Consider the following 24,619-nt stretch of genomic DNA (forward strand, 5'->3'; position numbering starts at 1 on the left):
GACCCCACCGAGCGGCTGCACCGGGGGGCTCAGCGCTGAAGAGGCCCCAGCACTTCAGGGCTGGGGGGAGCAGCCCTGGGCTCGCTCGAGGCCCCTTTGCTGCTGCCTCGTTGGGGCAGGGGTGCCGAGCCCCCCTCGTTGCTCCGAGCCGTGGACGTCTCCCCCCAGCTGCTTCGGGGTGTGCCCTGGCCGCGAGGCCGAGCCAGACCAAAGTCGCACGCAGCACCTCCCCGGGGCGCCTTTGCGGTGGGCTGCCTCCAGCCCCTGTCAGGATGGGCTGGTTCCCGGGCTCCGGCAAACCCTGTCGCCGGGATCTCTGCTGCCTGGGTGAAAGTGGCTGTCGGCTCCCCACTGCAGGGCAGCGGGGCATCACCCTCCTGCCCACAGCAGAGCTGACAGTCCCCTGCCCCTATGGTCCCTCCAGCATCACAAGAACTTCTGCAGGGCTCAGTCTCGGTTCTCTCCTGACTCGCTGTAAAGTAGCTGGTTGGACAGCAGGAAGCCGGGGGGGGGAAGGGACTGCCCAACCTTGTTATTAGGCATCAGAGAGTCGCCACTGGGAGCCACTCGGACGCTCAGCTCCCCAGGAGAGCTCACCCCATCAGTTCTGACTGACCTTAACCCGGTGACAGAGGGACCTCGACTGGGGACAAGTGCTCTGGACTCTCCCCTCCCCACCGCCTGTAGGGAGGCGGGATCCCCCCTTGCTTGCAGAGGATGCACAGCACCGTGTGCAGCGTCGAGCACAGCCAGCCCGCGGGCCAGCGCATGTGAGCACCGGGGGAGGGCAGAGCGGGGACCGGGGGACAGGGATCGGCACCCCAGCTGGCAGAGTCGGGACTCGGGAGAGCTCCCCGGGGGCGGGGGACAGGGAGCAGGGCCAGGGGGACACCGGGGAGCAGGGACCGGGAGCCGGGGGGAAGGGGCCGGGACCCCCCCTCCCGGAGCAGGTGCGGCCCCGTCACCTGCGGGTCCCGCCGGGGCCGGTGCTGGGGCCGGTGCTGGGGCCGGTCCCTGCCCCCGGCAGGCTCCACCCCGGGCGGCGCGGGATAAAACTTGGGGCACCTCCCCAGCAGCTCCGCGTCAGGGCTGCGCTCGGACCGGCTCCAGCGCCTGGGAGGGGGCACCACGCCGCGCCGCTCCGTCGGACCCCAGGCCCCGGCGCGACCCGCCGCCACCGCCCGCCCCCTCTCCCCCCCTCCGGGACGGTCTGGGGGCTTTTTCCCCTTCCTGCCCCGGAGGCAGCTGAACTCCAGCCGCGTCGGGGAACCGCGGGGCCGCGCTCCGGGCTCCGGTGAGTGGGGCCGCGGCTGGCGGCGGGCAGCACGGGCCGTCGGGGGCACCGGGCCAGGCAGCCTGGGGTGCCTGGGCCATTCGGGGGGCGCGGAACGGGGCTGCGATCACTTGGCTTTCCCGGAGCGGCTCCAGTGGGAGCAGGGCGGCTCCACTGCCCTGGGACCGGCGGTTCCCGGTGGGGGCGGACAGCAGGCCCCCCTCCCCCCCCCCCCGGCGGCGGTATTCCAGGAATCCGTCCCACCCGCCTGGCCCCTCTTTAACCACGGTTACTCGGAGCTTTTCCTGCCTTCAGGGCATGGGGGACGCCGCCGGCTCGCGCCGCTCCGGCGGCCGCGGACCCGAGTCGGGCCTGCCCCGGATGGTCGCTCCCGCGCGGTCCCGCACCTCGTCCCGGGAGGGGGGTGGCCGCTCGCCCGCAGCGCGCCGAGGCGCGGAGCTGCCCCGCGCTGGACGGCCGCGGCCGCGCCGAGCGGGAGGCGGCCCCGGTGCCCCGGCCGGGCCCCCCCGCGCGGCCCCCGGCGGCCGGGGCGCGCCGCGGCCGGCAGAGGGCGCCCGCGCTTTGCTGACTCATAGCTTCCCCCCCCGCCCCCCCCCGGGCTACCGGGCCGAACCCCCCCCCCCCCCCCCCCCCGGGCCGCGGTGACCGGGGCGCCGCCACCGGGGCCCGCAGCGGGGGCGCCCGCGGAGCGCGCCCGGGGGGGCCGCGAGCGGCCCGGCGCCGCGCTGAGGCGGTTCCCCATTGCTGTAACGGCGTCACCGGGAGGAAATGGGGGGGTGACTGTGCTCGGGTGCGAGGTGTGATCGTGCGTGAGTGACTGTGCGTGTCCCCCCCGCGGCGCCTTCCCCTCCCCGGCTCCGCTCGCTCGCCGTGACCTCGCGTCACTCGGGCCCGCGGGACGCGGTGTCCCGCGGGGCGCCCGGCCCCCCCACCCCCCTTGCCGGCCGCGGGCAGCCCCCTCGTCCCCCTCCCACCGAGGCCGCCAACAATGCGGGGCCTCTCAGCCCGCCCCCCGCGCGGCTCCCCGCGTGCCCGAACCCCTCCGTGGCCCCTGGCGGCTCTTCTCCGTGGGGGTTGGCAGGTTTTTCTCGCCCTTTCACGCCACGTCCCCGCTCCGCGCGGCCGCCGCGCGCCACGAGTCGCCCCTTCCACTCCGGGGCAACACGGGACAATAGCTCTGGTCCGGCGGGGGCCGCTCGCCGCGGCTTCCCTGCGCCCCGCCGGGCGCTCGGCGCTGCCGACCGCCGCCGTAGCCCGCGCCGGGGGGCGAATCCCCCCCCCCCGGGCCTCCACCCCCCCCCGGGCCCCTGGGGGCGCGGGGGGCCCGCTTCCATAGGGAGCCCTTTGTTGTGCGGCTCCGAGATTATGAATGGCTGCGCGGCGCGGGGCGAGGGCGCGGAGGGGGCGGCGGAGGGGGCGGCTCCGCGGGGCCGCGTGGGCGGGGAGGAATCCGGCCGGGCCGCCCTCCCGCCGGGCCCGGCGGAGCCGCCTGGCCACGTGGGGAGCCGCGGCCCGGCCGCCATTGGCCGCGGCCGCGGACGTCTCCGCGTTCGGCGCGCGCCGATTGGCTGGGGGCGGCCGGAGGAGTAAGAAGTGAATGAGGGGAGGCAGCCCCGCCCCCTGGAGCGCTGATACATTGTAACTTTTTTCCTCCCCCCCCCCCCCCCCCCCCCCCCCCCCCCAGTTTTTGTTACTTCACGCCAGCGCTCGGAGCGGCGGCGGCGGCGCAGACGCTGCTGGTTAGGCGGGTTCGGCCCCCCAAAGAAAAGGGGGGGAAGAAAAGGGGAAAGAAAAGCGCCTTCTGCCCCTTCCCCCGCCCCCTCGCCGCTGTCTCCCGGGTTCCGCACCCCACCCCCCGCCCTGAAAAACAACGCACAAAAAAAGAACCCAACAAAAAAGAGAGAGAGAAAGGAAGAAAGGAGGCAGCGCCGCTACCATTTAACTCCCCTTCCACACACGCACGCAGTCCCCTCCTCCCTTGACCGCGTCTCCCACGTCCTCGAGAGGAGCCGGAGGAAAAGGAGGAGGAAAAGGAGAGAGCTTTATTTTATTTTATTTTAATTGCCGGAGGGATCAAGTCGGTGCAAACTCAGCTCTCCTATAGGAAGGATTGCTCCCCCCCTTGTTCTTCCCTCCCACCTAAATCTCCTTTAAGACCTTGCAAGGAAGACTTGGAGGAACAGAGCGGATCCGGAGTTACTCGTGGACATTTAACCGGAGCGAGGGAGAGGAAGCCCAGTCCTCTCCAGCCCTTGCGTGTGTGAGTGCGTGTGTGCAGCAGGACGGGGGGCTGCTCCTTCCTTTGTCTGGTGCCTTCCACTTCCTTTTTATTTTTATTTTATTTCGCCTTCCTCTCCCTCCCCACTGCCGGCACCAACCGCTGCTCCCTCCTCCCGCAGGTCGGCGAATGGACCAGCAGCCCAGCGCCAGGAGCTGCAGCCGGGGAGCGGCCGCCTGCGAGGTGCTGCAGAACGAGCCCTCCATGAACCTCTACATCAACACCACCACGGGCACCCGCTATGAGCTCTCCGTCCCCGCGGAGGAGACGGTGGAAGGGCTGAAGAGGAGGCTCTCGCAGCGGCTCAAAGTGCCTAAGGAGAGGCTGGCTCTCTTGCACAAAGAAAGGTAGGGCACGCTGCCCCCCCCCCCCCCCCCCCGCTCCCTGCCCCCTCCCCCCCGAGCAGCGTGGCCGGGAGCGCGGGGCTGCCCTCGGCCGCGGCTCCCGCCTGCCCCCCCCTTCCCCCCGGGTGGCCCCGTTTCTCGGAGCGCAGCGGGCTCCGGCAGCCGCGTGGGCTACTGCACCCGGAGGCGGCGGGGCAGCGGCTCCCGCCCGCCGCGGCCCCTCGGGGGGCGGGGGCGGCCGGCCCCGCTCGGCGGCCGCGGCCGGGCCCTGCCCTTTGTTCTGGGCCGCCGCTGCCCCCCTGCGCCCGCCCGCGCGGGGAAGGGGCCGCCGGCTCCGCCTTTGTCTGCCAGAGCCCGGGCCTGCCGCGGGGGGAGGCCGAGCCGGGCCGCGGAGGGGGTGGGCGGCCCTCGCCCCCTCCCCCAGCCTCCTCCAGAGAGCAGCCAAAACAGAGCCGGCGGCTCCGGGCGCTGCACCGAGCGCTCGCCGTGGGCTCGCCAGCCTCGGGCGCAGCGCTGAGTAACTTGAATAGTCTCGCCCGGCTTCTAATTGGAGAAGGGACGGGGGGAGTGAGTGTGTGTGGGAAAAACCGCTTACATCTGCCATGACTTACAAAAATAAGGGGGGGGGGGTCAGATTCCCCCCTGCCGCCTCCCCCACCCCAAGCTGGTCAAAATTTCTCTCCCAGCCCCCTCCCGCGGGGAGGGATGTGGCTGCCGGAGCGGCTGCCTGCCCTTCAGGGAGGTTGAGCGAGGCACAAAGCCTGGCGGCGGCCCACCGCCTCGCTCCCCGCCCCAGCGCGCGCCCCTGCCCCTCGGAGGCCGCCCGCACGGCGCGCGCAGGGACGGGTCCGCAGGGGCTGCGTGTGCGCGTGGGGGCCGCCGAGCGGGGCTCGCCCAAGCGTCCAGGGCCAGGTGGGAAGAGGCAGCCGTGCTGCCGTCCTGGCTGCGAGCGTTTTGCTGCCGGGTGTCAGCCCTGTTTGGGGGGCTCAGTGCCCTGGTAGCAGCCAGCCTTGCGTCCGTGCTGCCCCTTCCCCCCATATTGGTGCATCTTGTCTGGTGGCTGCCAGGGACGCGCTGACCTCTCTGCTGTCCGTCTGCTCTCCCCCACAGTCGTCTCAGTTCTGGAAAGCTGCAGGACCTGGGGGTTGTGGAAGGAAGCAAGCTGACACTGGTGCCCACTGTGGAGGCTGGCTTGATGGTAAGCGGCCTTTCTCTGTTGTTCCCTCCCGCCCACTCTGCCCATCTCTCCTTAAAGCTAGGGCGAGGATGCAAGGGCAGCCCTGCGTGCCCGCTGCCCCGGCCCCCTCTGGGGAGGGAGCCTTGGGCTGGGCGCAGCAGCAGGTTTAATATTTCACTGCTTTCTCAGGGCTTGTGTAGAAATAGTGGAAGTGACATATCATCCCTCCCCTCCTGCCGCACAGACGCCCCCTCCTTCTCTGCATTTGTAATGTTAATCCCCCCCCTCCTTTTTTTCCAGTCCCAGGCGTCCAGGCCAGAACAGTCGGTGATGCAAGCTCTGGAAAGCTTAACTGAAACTCAGGTGAGAGGCATGACGTTGGCGCACTGATAGAGACAAAGAACGCTCTGCGGGGTGGCCTGGGGGAAGGGACTGCTGCGATCTGACTGCTGGTCCCCTCCCAAATGGCTCTGGTGTTTGGTGCCTCCTTTGGGTTTCACCTTTAGGAGGGTTTGCGAGCGCTGAGGGTGGTGCCTGGGGCAGGCACCGTCATCCTGTACAGCACCGGGCGCAGGGAGGTCCCACGCTGCAGCAGGCCCAGCCCAAACAAACCCGGCAGCCGGGAGGGCAGAGGCGCTGGGAGGTGAAGTGACTCATTCAGGGTCACGCAGCAGGTCGGTGGCGGAGCCCAGCGTTGAGGGCCCACTTTGGTGGGGGGGGCAGCAGCCCCCTCCTCCCTCCAGCCACCGAGGCAGGAGCAGGTTCTGAAGCCCGGCACTGCCTCGCTGGGGGCCGAGGCTGGCGGCGTGCAGCGAGCGGCTCCCTGGGCTGGAGAGCGTTGCTCCTGCAGCCGGTGCCGAGGAGGGCTCTTCCTCCTGTCCTTGGAGAAAAATGGGATGTGCTGAGGCTCCCTGGCGCGCTCCGAGCGGCTGCTCTGTGGCCTTGAGCTCGCGGCGCAGCGGCGGGGAGGATGGGGGCGGCGGTGGGGGCCGGGAAGGGGGTGGTGCTGGTGGAGGCTGTGTTTAGAATAACTGTGAAGTTCCTTGGCGGCTGGTGGGGCCGGCCTCAAACGCGGGAGGTGTCGTGGGCGGGGGGGTCCTCCGCCCGCCCGCCGCGTGCTGGAGGAAGCGTTCCCGTGGCTGGCTGAGCTGGGGGCGAGTGCGCGCGCAGCCGCGAGCTGGCTGCAGCTGAGGTGGAATTTACCCCCAGCCGCGAAGGCCTCTGCTGCTTTGTTTTCTCCTTATTATTACTGTTAAACTCTTTCCTCCCTTTCCAGCCAATGCTGGAGCTTCTTTATAAGAGAGGTTTTTAGCCTGCCTGGCCGAGCTTTGAGAAGGGGGCTGCGCACCAGGGCGCACCTGGCCCCTGTGGGTGCGGGTGCCCCTGGGAGCCCCGGCGCGGGGGCCCGAGCGCCGCAGGGCTCCGGCCATGGGCAGTGCCCTCCCTGGGGACGGCTGCGAGAGCGGGGCTTTCCCCCAGGGGTGCTGGGGAGCTGCTGCCCTGCGATGCCCTTGGCTGCCCGGCCCGACCTTGGCTCCGGGCAGCTGCTTTAACCCGGTGTTGGCTGAGCGGCCGCAAGGCGAACGGGGGCCTGGAGCCCTCTGCTCCAGGCTGGCCCCTGCCTCCAGGTCTCTGTCTCCCCGCGGAGCCCCGTTTGCGCAGGTGCCACCTGTCCCAGCCGGGCTACGGAGCTGTGCCCAGCTTTGGGGTCCCGCAGCGGTTCGTGGCGGGACCGAGCGGCAGCCCTCCGCGAGAGCCGCGCAGGGCTGCGGTTCGGCCGGTGCCAAGGCCGGAGGGCACAACGCACAGCCTGGATTGCGCCCTCGGGGCTCTGCCGGGGAGGCTGGAGCCCTCGGAGGCTTGGGCGCGCCGGGGCGGGCGGCGTGGGCCCAGGGAAGCGGGCCCTGCGCCTCCCTGCCGGCCGCAGGCTCCTGCCGGGCCGGGTCGGTGATTCAGGAAGCCGGGGCTGTGCGAGGGAACCGCCAGCACCTGGGGGGCGGGGGGGCAGGAAACCACTCCTCTCATTCATGCTTTGCTCGGCTCTGCCTGCGTCACGCATCCTCCGACGGCGCGGGGAGATCTGCGCCGACTTCCTCTGGGGGCGGCGAGGGGCCGAGGCGCCGGGCCGCCCCCCGCGGCCCAGGTGCCTTCAGGAAGCGGCTGCTGGGTGGGAGGTGACGCTGCGCCCCGGCCGGGCGCGCGGGGCCCTCCTGGAAGGGCCGACGGCGCTTCCTGCCCGCTGGGCGCGGGCTGCCGCTGCCCCCGCTCTGCGGGGAGCCGTGCCCGCGGCCCCGGCGCAGCGGGCAGCTCGCATCTTCCCGCTGCCTCAGCTCTTCCTCGGCCGGTGCCTCCGCTCGCGCGCAGCGGCGCTGGGGGCACCAGCAGGGACGCATCCTGTGTCGTGTCCCCCCCCCCCCCCCCGGGAGCTGGCCCCTCGGCCCAGCTCGCCCAGGGGCTCTGGCCAGACGGACGCGATTTCTCAATGGTGGCCGAGCGGCGCTGGCCCTCTGCCCTCCTTGGCATGGAAACCCCCGTGCAGCAGCGCGAGCGGCCGGGCGGGCGCGGGAGCAGGCGTCAGGATCGCAGCTGTCGGCTGCAGCTGCGCCCGGCTGGAGAGCTCGTTTGAAAGCCTGCCGGGGCTGGGGGGCTTATTTCCTGTTCCCCCCCCCCCCCCCCGCCTTTTCCTAGCTCTGGGCTGGCCTTCCCCCTCCCAAGCTGCCAGGCGATGGAGCAGAGCGGCTCTCCGGCGTCATTGGCGGGTGCTGGGCCTCGGCGCGACGGTGATGCTGGGCCGGAGCCGGCGGCGGCGGGGCGGCTCCCGCGCCCGGGGCTGAGGCAGCCGGCGCGCCCCACACCGTGCCGCTTGCCAGGCTGGGGGTGTTTGGGGCTGGGGGCCGGGGTTACGCGGGGCCGGGCGCTGGAGTGGGGAGGGAACGAGGAGGGAATGCGGCGTTCTCTGAGTCATCGGCATTTCTGAGAAGCAGCCGGGAGCCGCTTGCCCCATCCCCGCGGGCCTGGAGCCCGGCACGAGGCGCTCCGTTCCTCTCGCAGGACCGCCGGGCTTGGCAGGCTCCTGGGGGGCCCTGGGGGCGCCCCGTGGCCCCGCGGCAGGGCTGTTCCCTCTCGCCCGCCCCCCCGGCAGAGCGGCTGGGAGGGCCGGGGTCCCCCCCGGGCTGGCCGTGGGCGGCCGAGCAGGCGGCTGGGTGGGACGTGTTTGCATTGGAGCGGCCTGGTTTTGCCGGGGGGGGTTGGCAGCCGCGTGGGGGCGGGCACCTGGGAGCCCCGAGCCGGGCGGCCGCCCTGCCTGGGGCGCCGCGGGGGCTGAGCCGGCTCCGCGGCCCCGGGCCGGGGGGGCGAAGCGCTACCCTGCCCCAGCGCGACGGGGCCTGTGTCTGCGGGGGGCAGGGGGGCCGCGGCAGCCCCCCGCCTGGAGTCGGCTGGTGCGTGCACGTGTGCGCGCCGTCCTCTCCCGCCCCCTCGCCCCGTAACCTCCGTGTCCAGAGCTGCCGTGTCTCCTTCACGCCCACCTCTTCCTCTGCAGCCCCCGCCTGACATGCTCAGGGCTTTGCTGCTGGTATTTTTAAAGCTGCTTTTCCCACGGCTTCTCAGAAGCGGCCTCCGCTGGAATGGGGCGCGGGGGTGCCGGGAAGGGCTGGCGGTGGGGTGTGCGCGGGGTTTGGGAGTGCGGCTGGAGCAGAGGCTCTTTGGGGGTGCTGGGGGGGGCACGGTGTTGCCCCTGCTGATTTTGCCCCTGCTGGGTGAAGGCAGAGACCCAAAGGTGCCGGGGGGGGGTAGGTGGGTGACGTCTGCCCGGGGCCTGCTGGGGAGCTGTGCAGGGCGCTGCACGTGACGGGCTGGGAAAGCCAGTCCCCGCTGTGCCCTAGAATAGCTCGGCTTGGGGGGGTGGCGGTGTCGTCATCCCCATTAGCTGTGACCCGGCGTCCTGCCCACAGCGCTGCGTGCGTGCGAGTGCGTGTGCGCGCGGCTGGAGCAGCCGGGCCGGCGGGGGCGAGCGGCTGCCTGCCCCCGGCAGCGCGCGCGTGGCCGATGCCGAGCGGCCCCGGGCGGGGGGGGGGGGGGGGGGCCGTGGCAGGGCCAGCCCCCGCGGCGGCCGGGGGGCGCGTGGGGCCCCCTGCACAGGGACGGGCTCTGCTCTCGCTCCTGCGCTGCAGCTGCTGCGTCACCTGCCTGCGCCGGCGGCCTCTGCAGTGGGCCGGGGCGAGCCCTGCGGCGGCTGCGCCAGGCCCGGCCCCCTGCCAGCGGGCGCCTCCGGGGGCCGGGGCTGCCTGCTGCCGCCTCTCCTGCCCCTGTCCTGGGACCCCCCAGCAATAACTCGGCGCATCCTCGCCCGCTCCCTCCCTGTCCTGCCGTCTCCGGCGCGGCCCGGCTGGGAGGCGCAGCTGCACGGACGTGTCCCGGGCCGGGCGGGCGCTGGCAGCAGCGCCGGCGCTGCGGCGGGTTTATTGCCGGGGAGGCAGGGAGGGCCTGGCGGTTTTGCGCTGGAGGGTAAAGGGCGGGGAGGGCAGGAGGGAGAAAAATAACTGCGCGGCGCGGTCAGCTGACGGCGCTGGCACCGGGCTGGGGTCGTGCGGGGACGAGGCTTCGGTTGCCTGCCTGCCTGCCAGGCTCCCCCGGCCGCCGGCAGAGCCGAGGCCCCGGCGAAGGGCCGCAGGGAAGCGGTTGCCCCTCTGTCCCGCGAGCGGCGTGCCGCCGTGCCTGCGTGTCCCCGCAGGACCCCTTCTCCGGTATCAGGGCGCCGGGCTTGGGGGCTCCGTGTGCCAAGCTGCTGCGGGGCCGGCGCTGACGTCCGGGCTTCTTCTCTCCCCAGGTCAACGACTTCTTGTCGGGACGGTCCCCGCTGACCCTGGCGCTGCGGGTCGGCGACCACATGATGTTCGTGCAGCTGCAGCTGGCAGCTCAGCAGAGCAGCGGGCAGCTCCAGCACCGGCACGTCATCGCCAGCCGGGGCGAGGCGGGCGCCGCGGCCAGTCCCCACTGCCGGACGCTGCACGGTGGCGCCGGCTCCGGCTTTGCCCGCATCCCCGTGGTGCCCGCCTGCCAGCAGAGCCCGGCGCCCAGCCCCACGCCAGCCGCCCCCGTGTACTGTAACGCCCCCCACCCCGCTCCCGTCACCGCCGGGATGTTCCGGTCGCACGGGGCCAGCACGCAAACGGTGAACAGCAGCGTCGTCTCCTCCTGCTCAGAGGTGAGTCTGGCCATGGGGAGCTCTGGGGGTTGGGGGGTGACAGGACTCCTGGGCCCGCGCAGGTGCCCGGGCTGCAGCATTCTCACCAGCTCATCTTTAGACCCTGCCCGTTCAGAGGAGCCTCCCCGAGCCCAGCGCAGGGGCAGGAGCTAAAGCTCCTGCTAGTTTTTATTTTCCCTCCCCGCAAAGCCCGGGTGGGGGGTGAGGGTCAGTGCCGGGACCAAGGCACGGTGGGGCAGCATAGGGACTGTCCGCAGGCGGCCGGGCCGAGGGGGCCTGCTGGCCCCCGGCCCCTGCCCAGGGGAGGCTGCGGGGGGCTCGCGAGCCCGGTGCCGGCTGTTCGGGGCTGCGGGCCTGCCCGGGTGGGTGCCGCGGCCGGGGGCTGATGCCGCCTCTCTCCCCCTGCCCAGGTGGATTGCAGCACGCGCAGCAGCAGCTCGCCAGGCAGCAGTCCCGCCCCGACGCCGCGATCCCGCAAGCCCGGCGCCGTCATCGAGAGCTTCGTCAACCACGCGCCTGGGGTTTTCTCAGGGACCTTCTCCGGTAGGCGGCTGTGGGCCGTGCCGGGGGCCGGGGCTCTGGCCGTGCCGGGGGCCGGGGCTCGGCTGGCACCGGCGCGTGGGGCTGCCCGTCTCACCACGCTCTCCCCTCTCCCGCAGGCACTTTGCACCCCAACTGCCAGGACAGCAGCGGGCGGCCGCGGCGGGACATCGGCACCATCCTGCAGATCCTGAACGACCTCCTCAGCGCCACGCGACACTACCAGGGCATGCCCCAGTCCCTGACGCAGCTCCGCTGCCAGACGCAGTTCTCCTCCTCCTCGGCTCCCTCCTCCCCGGACCTCGCCACCAAAACTACCTCAGAGACCCTGCCGGCGGCCGCAGCCTCGCCGCCCCTGCACTCCGTCGTCCAGTGCCAAAGCCAGATCCGGATGTGCAAGCCCAGCGGTAAGCGTGGCCGCCTCCGCCCGCGCGCGTGGGCTGGGCCGGCGCCAGGCCTCGGGGCGCGCGGTGGCCGGCCTGCCGCGCTGCCCGCCCTCCCGCCCCCGGCGCCGACCGGCCGGGCCCGGGAACGGCCTCGCGATTTGGCGCCTCTGTTTGGCTTCCTTGACCCGTCGGCTCCTGGCGCGCGCTCTGCCCCGCGCTCCCGGCGCCGGGGTGCGGGGCCGGCTCGGGGCGGGCTGGCAGGGTCCCGGGAGCCGCCGCTGCCGCTGCCCCCTCGCCTTGCGCAAGGGGTTAACTCCCTGCAGAGAACCGACTGCTCAGACAGTGCCATATGCTGCAGGGTAAACTGAGCCTGGGTGGGTTTGGTTTTTAATTCCCCCCCCCACCCCGAGTCCTGACTAGCCATTTGCTTCCTTTTCTCCCCGCGCAGCTGCCCCAGGCCCTCTGCCCCGGCCCCTTCCTGCCCCTGCCCCTTTTCTCCCCGCCCAGCTGCCCCAGGCCCTCTGCCCCGGCCCCTTCCTGCCCCGGCCTCTGCACCGGGATCCTGCCTGCGGCGAGCAGATCCAGGGTGGCCGGAGCTGCCGATCCGGCAGGGATCGCAGCCAGCCAGGGCCTTGCCCCCCACCTGGGGGGGGCCAGCTCCTCTCCCCACGGGGGGCCGGTGGGAGCACAAGGGTCTCCTGGGCGCAGAAAGGGTTCGGTGATGCTGTTGGCACCGGGTTTCTCCCTGGGGGGGCCCGGCTTGCCACCCCCCCCCCCCAGCAGCGTGAGCGGGCTGTGGGAGCTGGCGCGGTTGCAGCCGCAGGCAGAGCGCGGCGGGGGGTCCGCGGGGGGGCTGCCCCTGCCCGCCGCGAGACCCGGCCCGGACAAAGGGCCCCGTTGAGGCCCGGCGGGGCGGGAGGGCGTGCGGGGGCCGCTGCTCTGTCGCCCGCCTCGGCGCTGCCAGGGCCCGGCCCGGCCCGGGGAAGCCATGGGCTGCAGCCGCAGCACGGCAGAAATAGCCGCGGGGTGGGCGGCGGGGGCCCTGGGCAGCCGCGGGGCCGAGACCGCTCGTGCTTGTCCCATGCCGTCGCCCCGGCCCGGGGCTCCCGAGTGCTGCCCGCCCCGCTGCTGCTGCAAGCTGGCACGGGGGCTCGCGGGGCCGCAGGACACCCGGGCCCTCCAGGCAGGGCGCAGCCCCAGCAGCGGGGCGCCGGTGCACGGCCCCACTCGGCCAGCGCCCGGGCGTCCGGGGCTAAGCCCCTTGGAAGGGAGCAGCCTGCTTCTGGGGGGGCCGGGCTCTGCGCCGCCCCCTCCTCCTCTCCTTTTCTCTTTTTCCCCTCCTTCCCTCTCCGCTTTCTCTTTGCCTCCTCCTCCTCCGCCCCCTGCTTCCTCCTCTCCTGCCGCTGCCGGCGCAGGGCGCAGGATCCTCCCTGCCTCCGCGTTGCCCCAGATACGCCGCGGCCCTGGGAGACGGCACGACGCTGGCTGCAGCAAGCCTCTCGCGGGGCGAGAGCCGAGCCGCGGCACGCACCCGCCGCGGGGCTCGGGCCCGCGGGCGCCCGCCGCCCATGGGCCGCCCCGGCCCGGCACCTCTTCTCCCTTTGCACCACGTTTTTTGGCGTCGCTTTTTAAATAACAGCCCACGGGCTCGGCGCGGAGGGCGGCTCCCGCGGCCCCCCCGGCGGTTGCTCCGTGCACCTGCGTGGCCGGAAGGCGCCCGTCGGCGCCCGCCCCGACCCCCCCGCTGCGATTTGCTTAGAGAAAAGAACCGAAACCGCCGCGAGCGGGGCCGTGTGGGGCCAGGGGCCGGGGCGCGCGCGCCCCCTCCCTGCTCTTCTCTCTTCCTTTCCTCCGGCCCGGCCGCTCTGTGCCCGGCCCTCGGTGACGTGGCCGGGGCTCCCGGCGCGTCACCGCAGCCGAGCCCGGCGCGGGGGCCTCCCGGGGCCACCTGCGCCTCGCGCAGCGCTGCGTTGGTGGGGGAAGCCTGCGTCCCCTCGGTGGGACGAATCCTCCCGGGCTGCCGCCCCGGCTCGCCCCGCGCCGCCCCGGCCCCTTTGCACCGGGGTGAAACCCCAGCCCAGGAGGGGGGGGCGCCCCCGAAATAACCTCCCGCCGTGCGGACAGGTGAGGTGCTTGGGGGCACCTCGAGGTGCAATGGGGCCACCTCGAGTTGCTGGCTTGGCACCCGGGGAGCAGGGGTGCCCAAAGTCCATGCTGTGTTTCGGGGGGGGGGGGGGGTGCCATTGAAGCCCCTGAAATGTAAAGGGGAAACGGAGGCAGGAGGCACAGCCGGGCGGGATGCGGAGGCCGCCCGTCCCCAGCGCAGCAGGATCCGTTTTCCCCCTGTTTCCCGCAGCACGGGAGCCCACGTCTGGAGCGCTCCGCTCGCTCGTCCTCCCACGCGCCGCGGGAGCACGCGGGGCCGCGCCGTGCCGGCTGCCGTGCAGCGCCGCGGGGGCGGCGAGGCCGGGGCGCCCGGCTCCCCTCGCCAGCCGGCAGCCCCCGCCGCGGCGGGGAGGTTTGCAGCCCGATCCGGGGACGCGCGCGCGGGGCCGGGCGCCGGGGCCGGTGGTGACGCGGGCGCCTTTGCCGTTGCAGGGGACCGGCTGCGGCAGACGGAGAACCGGGCGACGCGCTGCAAGGTGGAGCGCCTGCAGCTGCTGATGCAGCAGAAGCGGCTGCGCCGGAAGGCGCGCCGGGACGCCCGGGCCCCCTACCACTGGCTGCCCAACCGCAAGTCCAGCCGCACCAACAGCAACAGCAGCGTGTCGAGCGAGGGCAGCCTGGACCTGGACTTCGAGGACTCGGTGTGGAAGCCGGAGGTCAAGGCGGACATGAAATCCGAGTTCGTCGTAGCATAGAGCTGCGCCCGGGCGGCGCCGCCCGGGGCCGCGGACTCTGCCGGCGGGGCCCCGCGCTCGCCGCCCCGGCCGCTGCTCTGACCGTTGCTGTTTCCACGGGCCAGATCTCCTCTAGGTTTGCCACCTCCTGCGGTCCCGGCGCCGGCGAGTGCCTCCCGCCCTCCGCTGCCGCCGGCCGGCACGGCGGCGCCCGGCACGGCGGGGTCCGAGCTGCTTTTTGGGCTGCGAAGCCGGGGCGGCGCCGGCGGGGGCCCGGGCCGGCCCTGCCCTGCCCGGGGGCTCCCGGCGCTCGGGCCCTCCCTTTTCCTCCCCTTCTATATGTAGCATTGCTGGCGGCGGCGCCGCGGCCCGGCCCCGCGTGCACTTTACGGGGCCGCGCCGGGGCCCCGCGGCCGCGGCCGGAGCGGCCTGGGGCTCCGGGGGGGGGTGGGTATTTTTATTTTTGTTCCTGGAGGGAAAAGAAAGGGCGTCTTCCCTCCGCGGTAGAGACCAACTTTCGGAATTGCTGAGTTCTTTCCCGCCCGCCGGTTGGTTGGTTGGAGTTTTTCTTTGTTTTGTTTTTTTTAACTTAAAAAAGAGGAAAAAAAAGATTAAAAAAATAATGAATAAATAAACCCAGTACTTGGTCATGGCTGTCTGCAAGCCGTGGGGCTAATATTTATAGACGTTAATTACCCGACTGAGCCAATACTGACATAGTCTTGCATAGGCCGTAGAAATCCTTTTTCTTGTCCGACTTTGATTTTTTCGTCAGGAGATCTGTGCAAATAGAAAACCCATGTGATGTGTTTTTTGTCTGTAAAAGTCTTTTTTTGTGTGTTTCGGGGAGGGGGGGCGGGGAGGGGAGAGCGAGGCTTTCGGTCTTTAATATTTTATTTTTTATTTTTGAAATAAATTTGGGCAGTCTGGATGCAACCACGCCTGCCGTTGCCGTGAGTGGTCGTGGCGAGGGGGCGGCCGGGAGCCCCGGCCCCGCGGCGCCTCGGCCCCCGCCCGGGGCAGGGCAGGGCAGGGAGCGGCTGCGGCGAGGACGGGGGGGTGCAGCGCTGCTCCTCGCTGCCGGCCGCCCGTCGGAGGGTCCCCGCGGAGCGGGGCAGCCCCGGGGGCGGCGTGAGGCTGAGCGGGGCCGGGCGGTCCCAGCCCGCGGGCGGGCCCCCCCGCGCCCCCCGTGCACGCGTGCTGCCGGAGGAGGGGGCGCAGGCCCCGCGGGCGCTCGCGCCGCGGCCTTGCTCCGCGCCCCCCAGGCAGCCGGCGCAGGAGGAAGGGAAACTCGAGCGTGCCGCGGCTCAGGCGGTGGCTCTGCCCCTTCCTCCCAGCGAGGGGGAACCGGGCTGGGGTGTGGGAGCGCGGCGCCGGCTGCGGGGACAGGTCGGCGACCGGTGCTTCCACCCCGCGGGCGGCCCGGCCCCCGCCCCGCGCTGCCCCTGCGCTCGCCCGCCTGGGCAGAGCCGCGCCGGCGCTGCCCGGGGCCGCGCAGGAGCCGGGCCGGTTGCACCGGCCGGGCCGGCCGCCGGCGCCCTTCCTGCCGCGCCGGGCACGCCGCCCTCCCGCATCGCGGCTGGGGGCCGGGGCGGCGCAGCGAACCCGCCGCCTCCTCCCGCCCGGCCGGGCCAGCCCCGGGGCCCGGCGCGCAGCCGTGCCTCGGTTTCCCCAGCTGCAGAAGCAGCAGCTTCGTTTCCCTGTGGCTTTCCCCCGCCCCGGGGAAGGTGACGGCACGGGGAAGGCCCCGGGGACGCACCAGCCCTGGGCACCCCGCGGCCGCCAGCTCCCCGGCAGCTCCCGGTAGCGGGGCGCGCACGCCGGCGCTGCAGCCCGGCGCGGGGCCGCGCTCCTTCCGGGCACAGGGCAGGAAGCCGGGGGTGGCGAGCGGCGAGCACTGCGCCCGCCCTGCTCGGCCGTGGGGCGCGGGCGCACGCTGCGCCTGCTGGACGAGCGCGCTAAGCCCGTAGAGGGCTGCAGCGGGAGCTGCAGGCGAGGCAGGGCCGACGCTCGGACGCGCGCACGGGCTGCCGGGGCTCGCGGCACCGGTGGGCGCCGGTGCTGCCGCCGGGGCCGTCGCCGGCCTCGTGGCCTCGGAGGTGCCCAGGGCGCCGGCAGCCCCTTGGCGCCCAGATGAGCAGCGCTGGGCCCCGGGACGCGCAGCGGGCGCCGGGGGCTGCGGGGGCGGCTGCGGTGCCGCTTCCTCTCCTGCCGCCGGCCGGAGCCGCTCTTCCGGCCACAACCCCCCGTGCACCTGCGCCCCATCGGGCCCCCCGCGCGGGGAAGGGGCAGCTCTGCCTCCACTGCTGAGCCACGGCCCTCGGGGGCTGCCGGCGTCCCCGGCCGGCCACGTCCCCGCAGTCCCCAATGCCCCCTGCACCCCCCAATGCTGCCTGCACCCCGGCCAGCCGCCTCCCTGCACCCCCGAATGCTCCCTGCACCTCAGCCAGCCGGCTCCCTGCACCCCCCAATGCTCCCTGCACCCCGATCAGCCGTGTCCCTGCACCCGGCTGTCCCTGCCCAGCCACGTCCCCGCAGCCCCCTGTGTGGGTGCATTGGGGGCAGGGGGAAGCCAGGGGCTGATCCACGCCCCAGCCCAGCCCCGAGGGGACGCTGGGAATGGGCCCCCTGAGGCGGCCCCGGGGGGCCGGGGCGGGTCGGCCAGGGCAGCGCGCCCCGGGGCCGAGCGCCCGCGGAAGCCGGGGCCGGGAGAGGAAGTGGCTCAGGTTCCTGCGGTGACACGCGCCGCACCGGGCGTCCCGCTGCCAGCTCCCTGCTTTGACGTCATTTCGGGTAGAGCGAGCCCCGGGCCGCCCCCCCGACACCCCCGGCCCGCGCGCCGCTCGCGCCAAATTTGGCAAGGGGAAGAGGAGTCGATCGCTGCACCGGGAGCAAAAGGCGGAGGCCTTTTAAGGCAATCGCTGCCCGGCCCGGCCCGCGTGGACGGACACACGCATGTGTGCACACTCACACTTGCCTCGCTCACTCGCACGCCCACGCATGCGCTGCCACACACATCCACTGGGCACGCTCATGCCTGCTCGCTGGCGTGCACGTGCATGCACGTGCAGGGGCGCATGCAGACTGCTGTGCACACACATGTGCATGCCCACGCTTGTGCAAACAGCCCCGCTCTGCCTGGGGCGCCCAGGGCCCACCACCCTTTGCACACAGGGCCCCGAGTGTCCTAACTCCAGCCGTGGCCTCAGCTCAGTGCAGCTCGGGGGTCCTGGGCAAATTTAGGAGCCGCAGCACCAGTGGGTGCTGCGGGCCCCATGACGGGCTGCTGGCTGCACTGCTGGCAGAGCAGTGCTGCAGGGCAGCACAGCATCGCACGGCACAGCATGGGGCGGCACGGCATTGCACGGCACAGCATGGGGCAGCATGGCATTGCACGGCATTGCACGGCACAGCATGGGGCAGCACGGCATTGCACGGCATTGCACGGCGCGGGACAAGCGCCTGCAGGAGGTGTCTGCAGCGCGGCGAGAGGCAAGCCGGGACACGGGACACCGCATCGTGCCGCTCCGCTGGGGTGACATCACGGCGCCCGGGGCCGGCAGACGCTGGTGCTGAAGCGGGGGGGGGGGATCAGTCCCCGCAAGCAGGGCAGGCACCCAGTGGGGCCTTGGCAGCCGGGGCAAGTATCTGCCTTTGGGGCCATATGGGGCGAAGCTGGGGGCCGGGCTGGCGGTGGCAGCAGGGCGCCCCAGTGCAGCCAGGCTCCCTACCTGGTGGGTGCCTATGGCTCGCACCAGCGGGCGAAACCTGCACTGCTTCCACGGGCGGCCGGCCCAGCCGGGGGCCCGGAGCACCCCTGCCGCCCGGCCCGCCGCGGCTCCAGCCCCGCTGCGCCGGCTCTGCGCGCTCACCCCCGCCTCCGCCATCCCGGCTGCAGCCGCTGCCGCCAGGTGCTTCCCGCTCTTCCCCTACACAGGGATAATCATCTGCCGGGGAGCAGCCCCCCATCCCCAGCCGGCTCCCGCAGCCCCGGCGCTGACTGCCGGCAAGACGGTGCTGGCGCGGCTCTGCCAGACGCCGGGTGGGCGACAGCGCTGCTGGCGTGTCCCTGGCAGGAGCCGGGAACGCGGCGTCTGCCGTGCCGCGCCGCGGGGGCGGCCGCAGCCCCAGCACCCGGCGCTGGGCACCTGCAATGGCTGCATGGCCCCCGGGCGCCCGCGGGCACCCCCGGCCCCGGGCGTCACGCGGGGGCTCTGGCGCCAGCAGCTCCGAGCCCGGGGCAGGGGCTGGCGAGGGGCAGGGCGCCGCGCGGCTCCGGGCGGCCCCGCACAGGGCGGCCAGGGCGGGCGCTGCCAGCGCAGGGCCGGGATCCTGGAATTAAAAACATTCCAGGAACTGACTTTGAACCAGATAAAATAACAAGCGCCGCAAGGAATGTCTCACCCCACCCCCGGGCGGCCGGCGGCCTCCGTCCCGCCCCAGCCCAGCCCCACGCCGCTGGCCGCAGCCGCCCCCGGGCTGCCATGCACCCCACGCGTGTGCAAGGCCTGCGGCCCGGGCACCCTCACGCACATGCACTGGGGGCGTGTGTGCGCAGCCGGGCCGCGTGTGCCCCCCCGGTGTGCGAGCCGGTGTGCACAGCATGCGGGAGAGGGCTGCGCACACGCGCGTGCGGCGAGGGCCCGCGCCCCCTCGCCATGCTGCACACACCCGTGCAGACAGTGTGCAAGCTGTGGTGCGTGCGCTGCATGAGCACGGCTGTGCGGGTGCCACGCAGGCGCCCTCCCCGCCGAGCCGTGGCGGCAGCAGGTCCCCGTGGGGCGAGCAGGCAGCTGGAGGGACCCGGGAGTCCTGAGCGCGTGACCCCCCCCCGGCGCGCCTGCCCTCGCCGCCTGCAGCGGGGCAGAGCGGGGGCGCTGGCAGGAGCCCGTTGAGGAGGCCGCGCGGAGCGCAGGTGACGTCCGCCGCGGCCGCTGCCAGCCGGGGCCCTGCCAGGAGGCACGGTGCCACCGCCGCACGCTCCCCGGTGCTTCGGCAGCCTCGCGCTTCCCGGGGCCAGCGCGGGGCCACCCGAGGCCTCAGCCCGCCGGCCGCAGGGTGCACGGGGGGCATGGGGAGGGCACGGGGCCACCTTGGCACCGGCCGGGCCCCCGCTGCACCGCCAGCGCCGGTTTCAGCGAGCAGATGGGGCGCGCGCGTCAGGCTATATATAGTGCGCAGGACCCACAGGTAGCGATGCGTCAGCGCCGCGGTGACGCAGCCCGCGAGCCGAGCGGCCCTGCGCCTGCCACCCGTCCTCCCTGTGCCCAGACGTCCTGTCTGCTGGCGGCACCTTGCGTGTGCGTGTGTGCACGTGCACATGTGCACAGACGTGGTCCGTGAGTGTGTCTCCATGTGGTCACGTCAGTGCAGGGCTGCATGCGTCGCTGCATGCCGCAGCATGCCGCTGTCGCAGCACGCGCGTGTGCAGCCACGCGTGTGGCCACGTGCACGGCCGTGCCAATGCTGTGTGTGTCCCTGCGTGTGCGCTGCATGTGCGTGTCTCTGCATACATGGCCACGTTGCCTGTACTTCTGTGTGTCCCTGCGTGTTTCGCAGCACACGCGCGTCTCGTGCGTGACCGTGGCGGATCGCCGCGTGCCCCCGCGAGTGCGTGGCCAGACGGTGACTCAGCCCCCAGGCAGCCCAGGAATGCCCCCTCCCCGGCGCGGGAGCCAGCCCTGTGTTGCAATGCGGTTTCCTTCAGCTGCCCTTGCTGGGAACGGCACTCCTGGGGCTGATGACAGCCAGGGCTGACCCGGGCCCTGCTGGGAAGATAAGGCGGTGCCACCCAGCCTCCATCCTGCCTGCTGGGAACTGCCGGGCGTTACAGTGTGGAAGGGCTGAGCTGGGCCCTGGGCATGACATGGGGCCACTTTCCGGGCTGGGGGCCTTTGGCCTCGGAGGCGCCTGGCCCAGGTGTAAAGGGTCCCATGGGGCCACCCAGCGGTGCAGAGGTCTGTCCTGCCGGCTGGGCACTGTGCAGGGGAACAGGGAGCTCCTGCTGGCGTGTATGGGGGGTGATGGGTCCTGCACGCTGCAGGGACCCAAGTGGAGTGACCACCCCATGCAATGCAGGGCCATGAGCAAGGATCCATCCCAATGCATCGCCACTTTGGGGGATTTTTCGGGAGCAGCCCAGGGAGGAGCTGCCGTCGCAACGAGGCTGGCCGGGGGCAGCCATATTTGGGGGCGCAGCCCTCGCGGTGCCAGCCCCAGTCCTGCTACCTCCAGGGCCCTGGGTCGAGTCCCGTCCCCCTCCACGGCCCCGGAAAGCCACGCCGGGTTTTGCCGCCCGCCGGGTGAACTGGAGCCCCCCCCCCCCCACACACACACATACACACCCCGCTCCGTTCCGCAGCACGGGCCGGGGGCAAACCTTGGCCCGGATCCCTGGGCAGCGGAGCGGGATTGCAGCCTTGCACGCTTAGTCCCCTGCCCCCGGCGGCGGATGCCCAACACCTCTCCGAGGGGGCGAGCAGCGAGGGCAGGGGTGCACGTGAGGACACGCGTGGGTGGGGCAGGGCACACGCAGCGGAGCAGCGCAAGCGGACGGTGCAGTGCGGCCGGGCCCCGGGCTCCGCTCCGCGGTGATCCGCGCCGCGCTTTCCGCGCCGCCCCCCCCACCCCCCGGGGCCCGCGCGGCGCCGCGCGCTCATTCATTCATGGATCCCACCGCCCGCCGCGCGCGCTCGGCTCATTCATTCACGGCGGCGCGAGGGAGGCCCGTTGCCGTGGCGACCGCCCGGGCTCCCGCGGCGCCGGCAGCGCGAGGCTGCGCCCCCCGCGCACCCGCGGCGCCTGCAGCGCCGAGCACCGCCGAGCTCCCGGCTGCAGGGCCGTGAGCCCCCTGCAGGGGCTCCGTAGGGGTCTGCTGGCGAGGCCGAGCCTGGCACAGAGCCGGCAGCAGGGCCTGGGGCTGGTGATGCCTGGCGGCTGTCCCTGCCCCCCGGCCGGGGTGGCCGCCACGTCGGCGAGGGCGGCCCCCACCCGGGGCTGTAGCAGGAGCCCTGTGCTGCACTTGCCAGGCCCGGATGGTTTCAATCAGGCAGGGCCTGGCCACGCGGGGTTCACCTGGCTGCACGCCTGCAGCGGTGGCGCTCCTGCTCCCCGGAGGTGCCCAGCCGAGCCAGGCGAGCCCCCGCGAGGAAACCGGCCGTGAGCAAGCAGCCGCGCAGCTCCCTGCCCCAGCACGGGGCAGGCAGCGCGCACCGGGGGAGCCTGGCAGCTGCAGGTACGGGAGGTGTGAAAAGCTTGTGTGCGTGCATGTCTGTGAGAGGAGGTGTCTGCCTGCCCGCCCCCACGCAGGCAGCAGAGCAATATCCCCCAGTCACGTACGTAAACGTCGGTGCAGATCGCGCACATACGTGTGCACCCAAGGAGGTACGGGCTTGCGCTGGCCTGGATTCTGTGTGCACGGCCCTCGGCAGGCCGCGTCCAGGGTCCGGCTGGGTGGCGAGCAGGGACCTTCGCCAGGGTGCAGCAGTCTCGCGAGGGCACCAGCCATGCAGGTGCTGTGCTGGCAGGATGCTTGGGGCTGCAGCACGAGCATGCAGCAAGCTGGTGCCGGGCAGAGCTTCCCGATGGCCTCGTCCTTGCTTCCTTCCCAGGCCACTGGAGCGAAGAGCCAAGGCCGTTGGGTTCAGTGGAAGCTGCTGCTTGCTGGCTCGGGGCCAGCGTGCTGCTGTCCTGCCCCGGGCAGGCGGCTTTGACCCGGCAGCAGAGGTACGCGCGTGCACCAGGGCACCCTGGTGCGAGGGGGCCCTGCGTGGCTGCTTGCACGGCTCTGTGTTTGTGCATCTTGCACACGCTGTGCAAGTGCTGAGGGTGCAGGACGTTGGGAGCACCCGTGTGTGTGCGCACACATGTGCTGCGGCATGTTGGTGCTTCAGGCCTGCCGGTGCATGGGGCCACACACGTGCAGCCGGCCCACTTGCGCGTGCACACAGCTGCTGCGTCAGCGCCCGGGCGCGCGCTCGGGAGCCCTGCGCGTCCGGTGGGGCGCGCGCACGCCCGTGTCGAGGGGCTGCCCTCGCACGCAGCCGTGCGCACATCGCCTCCCCGGCGGCCTCTGCGCGCCTGGCGCCTGCGTCTCCGCGTTGCTGGGGAATGACTCACGGGCGAGCAGAGGAAGCGGTGACTCAGTCCTGGATTCCTGCCGCTCCCCACCCCCCTCGCGCGCCAGCCCTCCGCTGCCAGCGCTCCGCCACGTGGAGCGGCGTGCGCCCGAGCCCCCCGGCCAGCGGGCGCGGGGCCGGGCCGGGCCTGGCGCCGGGGGGCCGCGGGGCGGCCGGGCGCACGCGGGCGAGGAGCGGGGCGCCGCGCGCCCGCCGGCCGGCACAGCCCCATGCTCGCTGTGACGCAGGCGGCGCGGGCACCGGCTTCAGGCTGGGGCACGTCTCCCGGGAGCGGTTCGGGTGGTGCCGGGCTGCGCGCGGCCCCAGGCAGCGGCACCAGTGCTGCCCTGGGCTGCCGGCGGGGCTGCGCGGGCTCGGGCTGTCCCGTGTGGCCGGGAAGCCCGGCGCGAGCTTGACTTTGCCTGGCAGCCCCGGCGCTCTCCAGGCCGTGCGCCTGGCCCAGGTGGCTGATGCCAGAGCTCGGCTCGCTCCTCCCGGCCGCAGCTCTGCCGCGGCCCCTGGCAGGGGGCTCCTGCTCCCAGGCTCTTGCGTTGCCTCTTGCCCGTAGCCCCGGTGCTGCCGTGCCCACGTGGCCACACTGGCACCCGGCAGAGGTGCGGGGCCACGAGGCGCTGCGCGGTGAAGCAGAGCCGCTGCCCGGCACAGCGCGGGGCCGACCGTGGGGCGGCGTGGGGCCGTGGGGTGGCTGGGGCCGCGCCATGGGCTGTGAGCCAGCGGCAGGCAGGCGGGGGGCGCCTGGCCCCCGTGGGCCGCGAGCGAAGAGGAGGGCGCCCACGAAGCCGCGGTGCCGCCAGGCGCCCTGGGACGCGCCGGCAGCCTCCTCCCAGCCCCGAGCCCCTGCCGCGGGCAGCCGCGGCGCCGGTGCTGCATGCGTGGCCGTGCACGCGGCCGGGTGCACACGCATGTGCGGGCGCCTTGCTGGCACCCAGGAGGCGCCGGCAGCACCCGCAGCAGTGCGCTGGTGCGCGTCCCCTGCGCATGGGAACGGCCCGGGCTTCTCGGCAGCGGCGCTGGGGAGGCGCCGGGCTTCGCTGGCTGCCGCTCGGGGGAAAGCGGCGGAGGTGTGAGAGCAAAGCAGCAAACCCGCCCACGGGCTCGGCGCGCAGGTAGCGCGGCCCCGAGGAAAAGCCTCGAGAGCGGCTGCGCGGCACAGGGCCTGGCGCGTTAACGGAGCGCCGGAGCGAGGCGGCCGCTCGCGCCCGCCGGCAGCCCCGGCGGCCGCTTCCCCCCGCCTCGGGGTGAGGTTTTATTTCCAGCCTCTGTTTTTCACAAGGCAGCAAGTTTCCGGGCTCTGCCGCAATCCTTCCTGGGCCGGCGGCCGCGGGAGCCGGCTGCGCCCAGCGCTGTCCGTGCCGCCGGCTGGCTGCGCCCGCGACGCGCGGGGGAGCCCTGCCTTGCAGGTCCGTCTCTGCGCTGAGTTCTGCCCGTCCTCAGCCGCTCGCTTCGGCCGCCAGCCGGGGGGGCTGGGGACGGGGTCGCTCGCTGCCCGCGTGCTCTTGCTTTGCGCTCCCCGGCCGCGCGGCCGTGTGCCTGCGGCGGCTCGGCGGGGGCCCGGCCGCGGCGCTGCGTGTGTGTGTGTGTGAGCAGGCGGGCGATGAGCCGCCGGTGACTAAGTGTGCCGTGAGGGCTGCGAAAGTGCTGAGCTGGTGTGAACCCGCCATCGCGGCTCCTTCCTGGCAGCGGCGGCGGGGCCTGGCCCCGCCGGGGCGCTCCGTGGGAGCGGGCCCATCCCTGGGGCCTCCGGGCACCTCGCTCCCCCGCGCGCCCGCAGGACGCTGGGGCCCGTGTCCTGGCTCCACCACGGCGACCCCCAGCACCAGGCTTGTGGGAACCGCGGAGGCACCGGGTGCTGCTGGCAAAACCATCCTGGCTCAGGGATTTTTTACTTAATATAATTTATTGCCAATTAACACAAACTTGTAATCACTGCTTTGGGTATTGAGGAAGAAGAAAACATAAACAATTAAACAGATGCTTAAGCACCCCCCCCAAGCTGAGGCGCAGCCCACCGCTGCCCCTGCCCGCTACTGCTGCTGCCGGCGCCGGTACCCGCGGTGGAATCGGGCGCCCGGCTCCGGGCTCAGTGCCGCCACGCAGAGCTGCGTGTGCGCTCTCGTGCGGGCGGCAGCAGGGTGCTCGTGCACCAAGGGCCAGCTTGCTCCTGCGTGAAATCGCCGTGCGTTCATGCATGTGCTGACGGCGTGCCCATGCATGAGTGGATTGCACCCGAATTAACCGGGTCCTCGTGCATGCACCAGCAGGCCCCTCCTGCATGCACCGGTGGGACCGTCGTGCCTGCATCGGCAGGCCCCTCGTGCATGCATTAGCAAGGCCCTCATGCATGCACTGATGGGGTGCTCTTGCATCGAGTGGTTGGGTGCTCCTGCATGGCTTATTTGGGTGCTCCTGCATGAAA

The 24,619-nt window shown here is 72.9% G+C and overlaps 1 protein-coding gene across 5 annotated transcripts; it reads left to right on the forward strand.

Annotated features, from left to right (window-relative positions):
* Positions 1-576: 576 nt before the first annotated feature.
* Positions 577-14,890, forward strand: MIDN (midnolin). 5 transcript variants are annotated; one of them, XM_062596406.1, is made up of 8 exons: positions 577-770; positions 3,694-3,919; positions 5,027-5,114; positions 5,394-5,456; positions 9,922-10,299; positions 10,710-10,842; positions 10,959-11,246; positions 13,824-14,890. In XM_062596406.1, exons 2-8 carry the CDS (start codon positions 3,702-3,704, stop codon positions 14,084-14,086), a joined length of 1,431 nt encoding a protein of 476 aa, XP_062452390.1. In that variant the 5' UTR covers positions 577-770; positions 3,694-3,701; the 3' UTR covers positions 14,087-14,890. The 5 variants fall into 5 exon arrangements, with proteins under 5 accessions (XP_062452390.1, XP_062452389.1, XP_062452392.1 ...); XM_062596405.1 differs by lacking the exon at positions 577-770 and adding an exon at positions 1,092-1,292 and having other exon boundaries at positions 3,693-3,919; XM_062596408.1 differs by lacking the exon at positions 577-770 and adding an exon at positions 3,066-3,603.
* Positions 14,891-24,619: the final 9,729 nt, after the last annotated feature.

Source organism: Rhea pennata, chromosome 27 (assembly GCF_028389875.1).
Source record: "Rhea pennata isolate bPtePen1 chromosome 27, bPtePen1.pri, whole genome shotgun sequence".
In the NCBI taxonomy this organism is placed as follows: Eukaryota; Metazoa; Chordata; class Aves; order Rheiformes; family Rheidae; genus Rhea; species Rhea pennata.

Excerpts from the sequence above, each read along its gene's own strand:
- MIDN (XM_062596406.1), top strand. The coding sequence starts at position 3,702 with ATGGACCAGCAGCCCAGCGCCAGGAGCTGCAGCCGGGGAGCGGCCGCC. Across the intron at positions 10,843-10,958 it reads TTTCTCAGGGACCTTCTCCG|GCACTTTGCACCCCAACTGC; the intron begins GTAGGCGGCTGT and ends CCTCTCCCGCAG. Across the intron at positions 11,247-13,823 it reads CCGGATGTGCAAGCCCAGCG|GGGACCGGCTGCGGCAGACG; the intron begins GTAAGCGTGGCC and ends TTGCCGTTGCAG.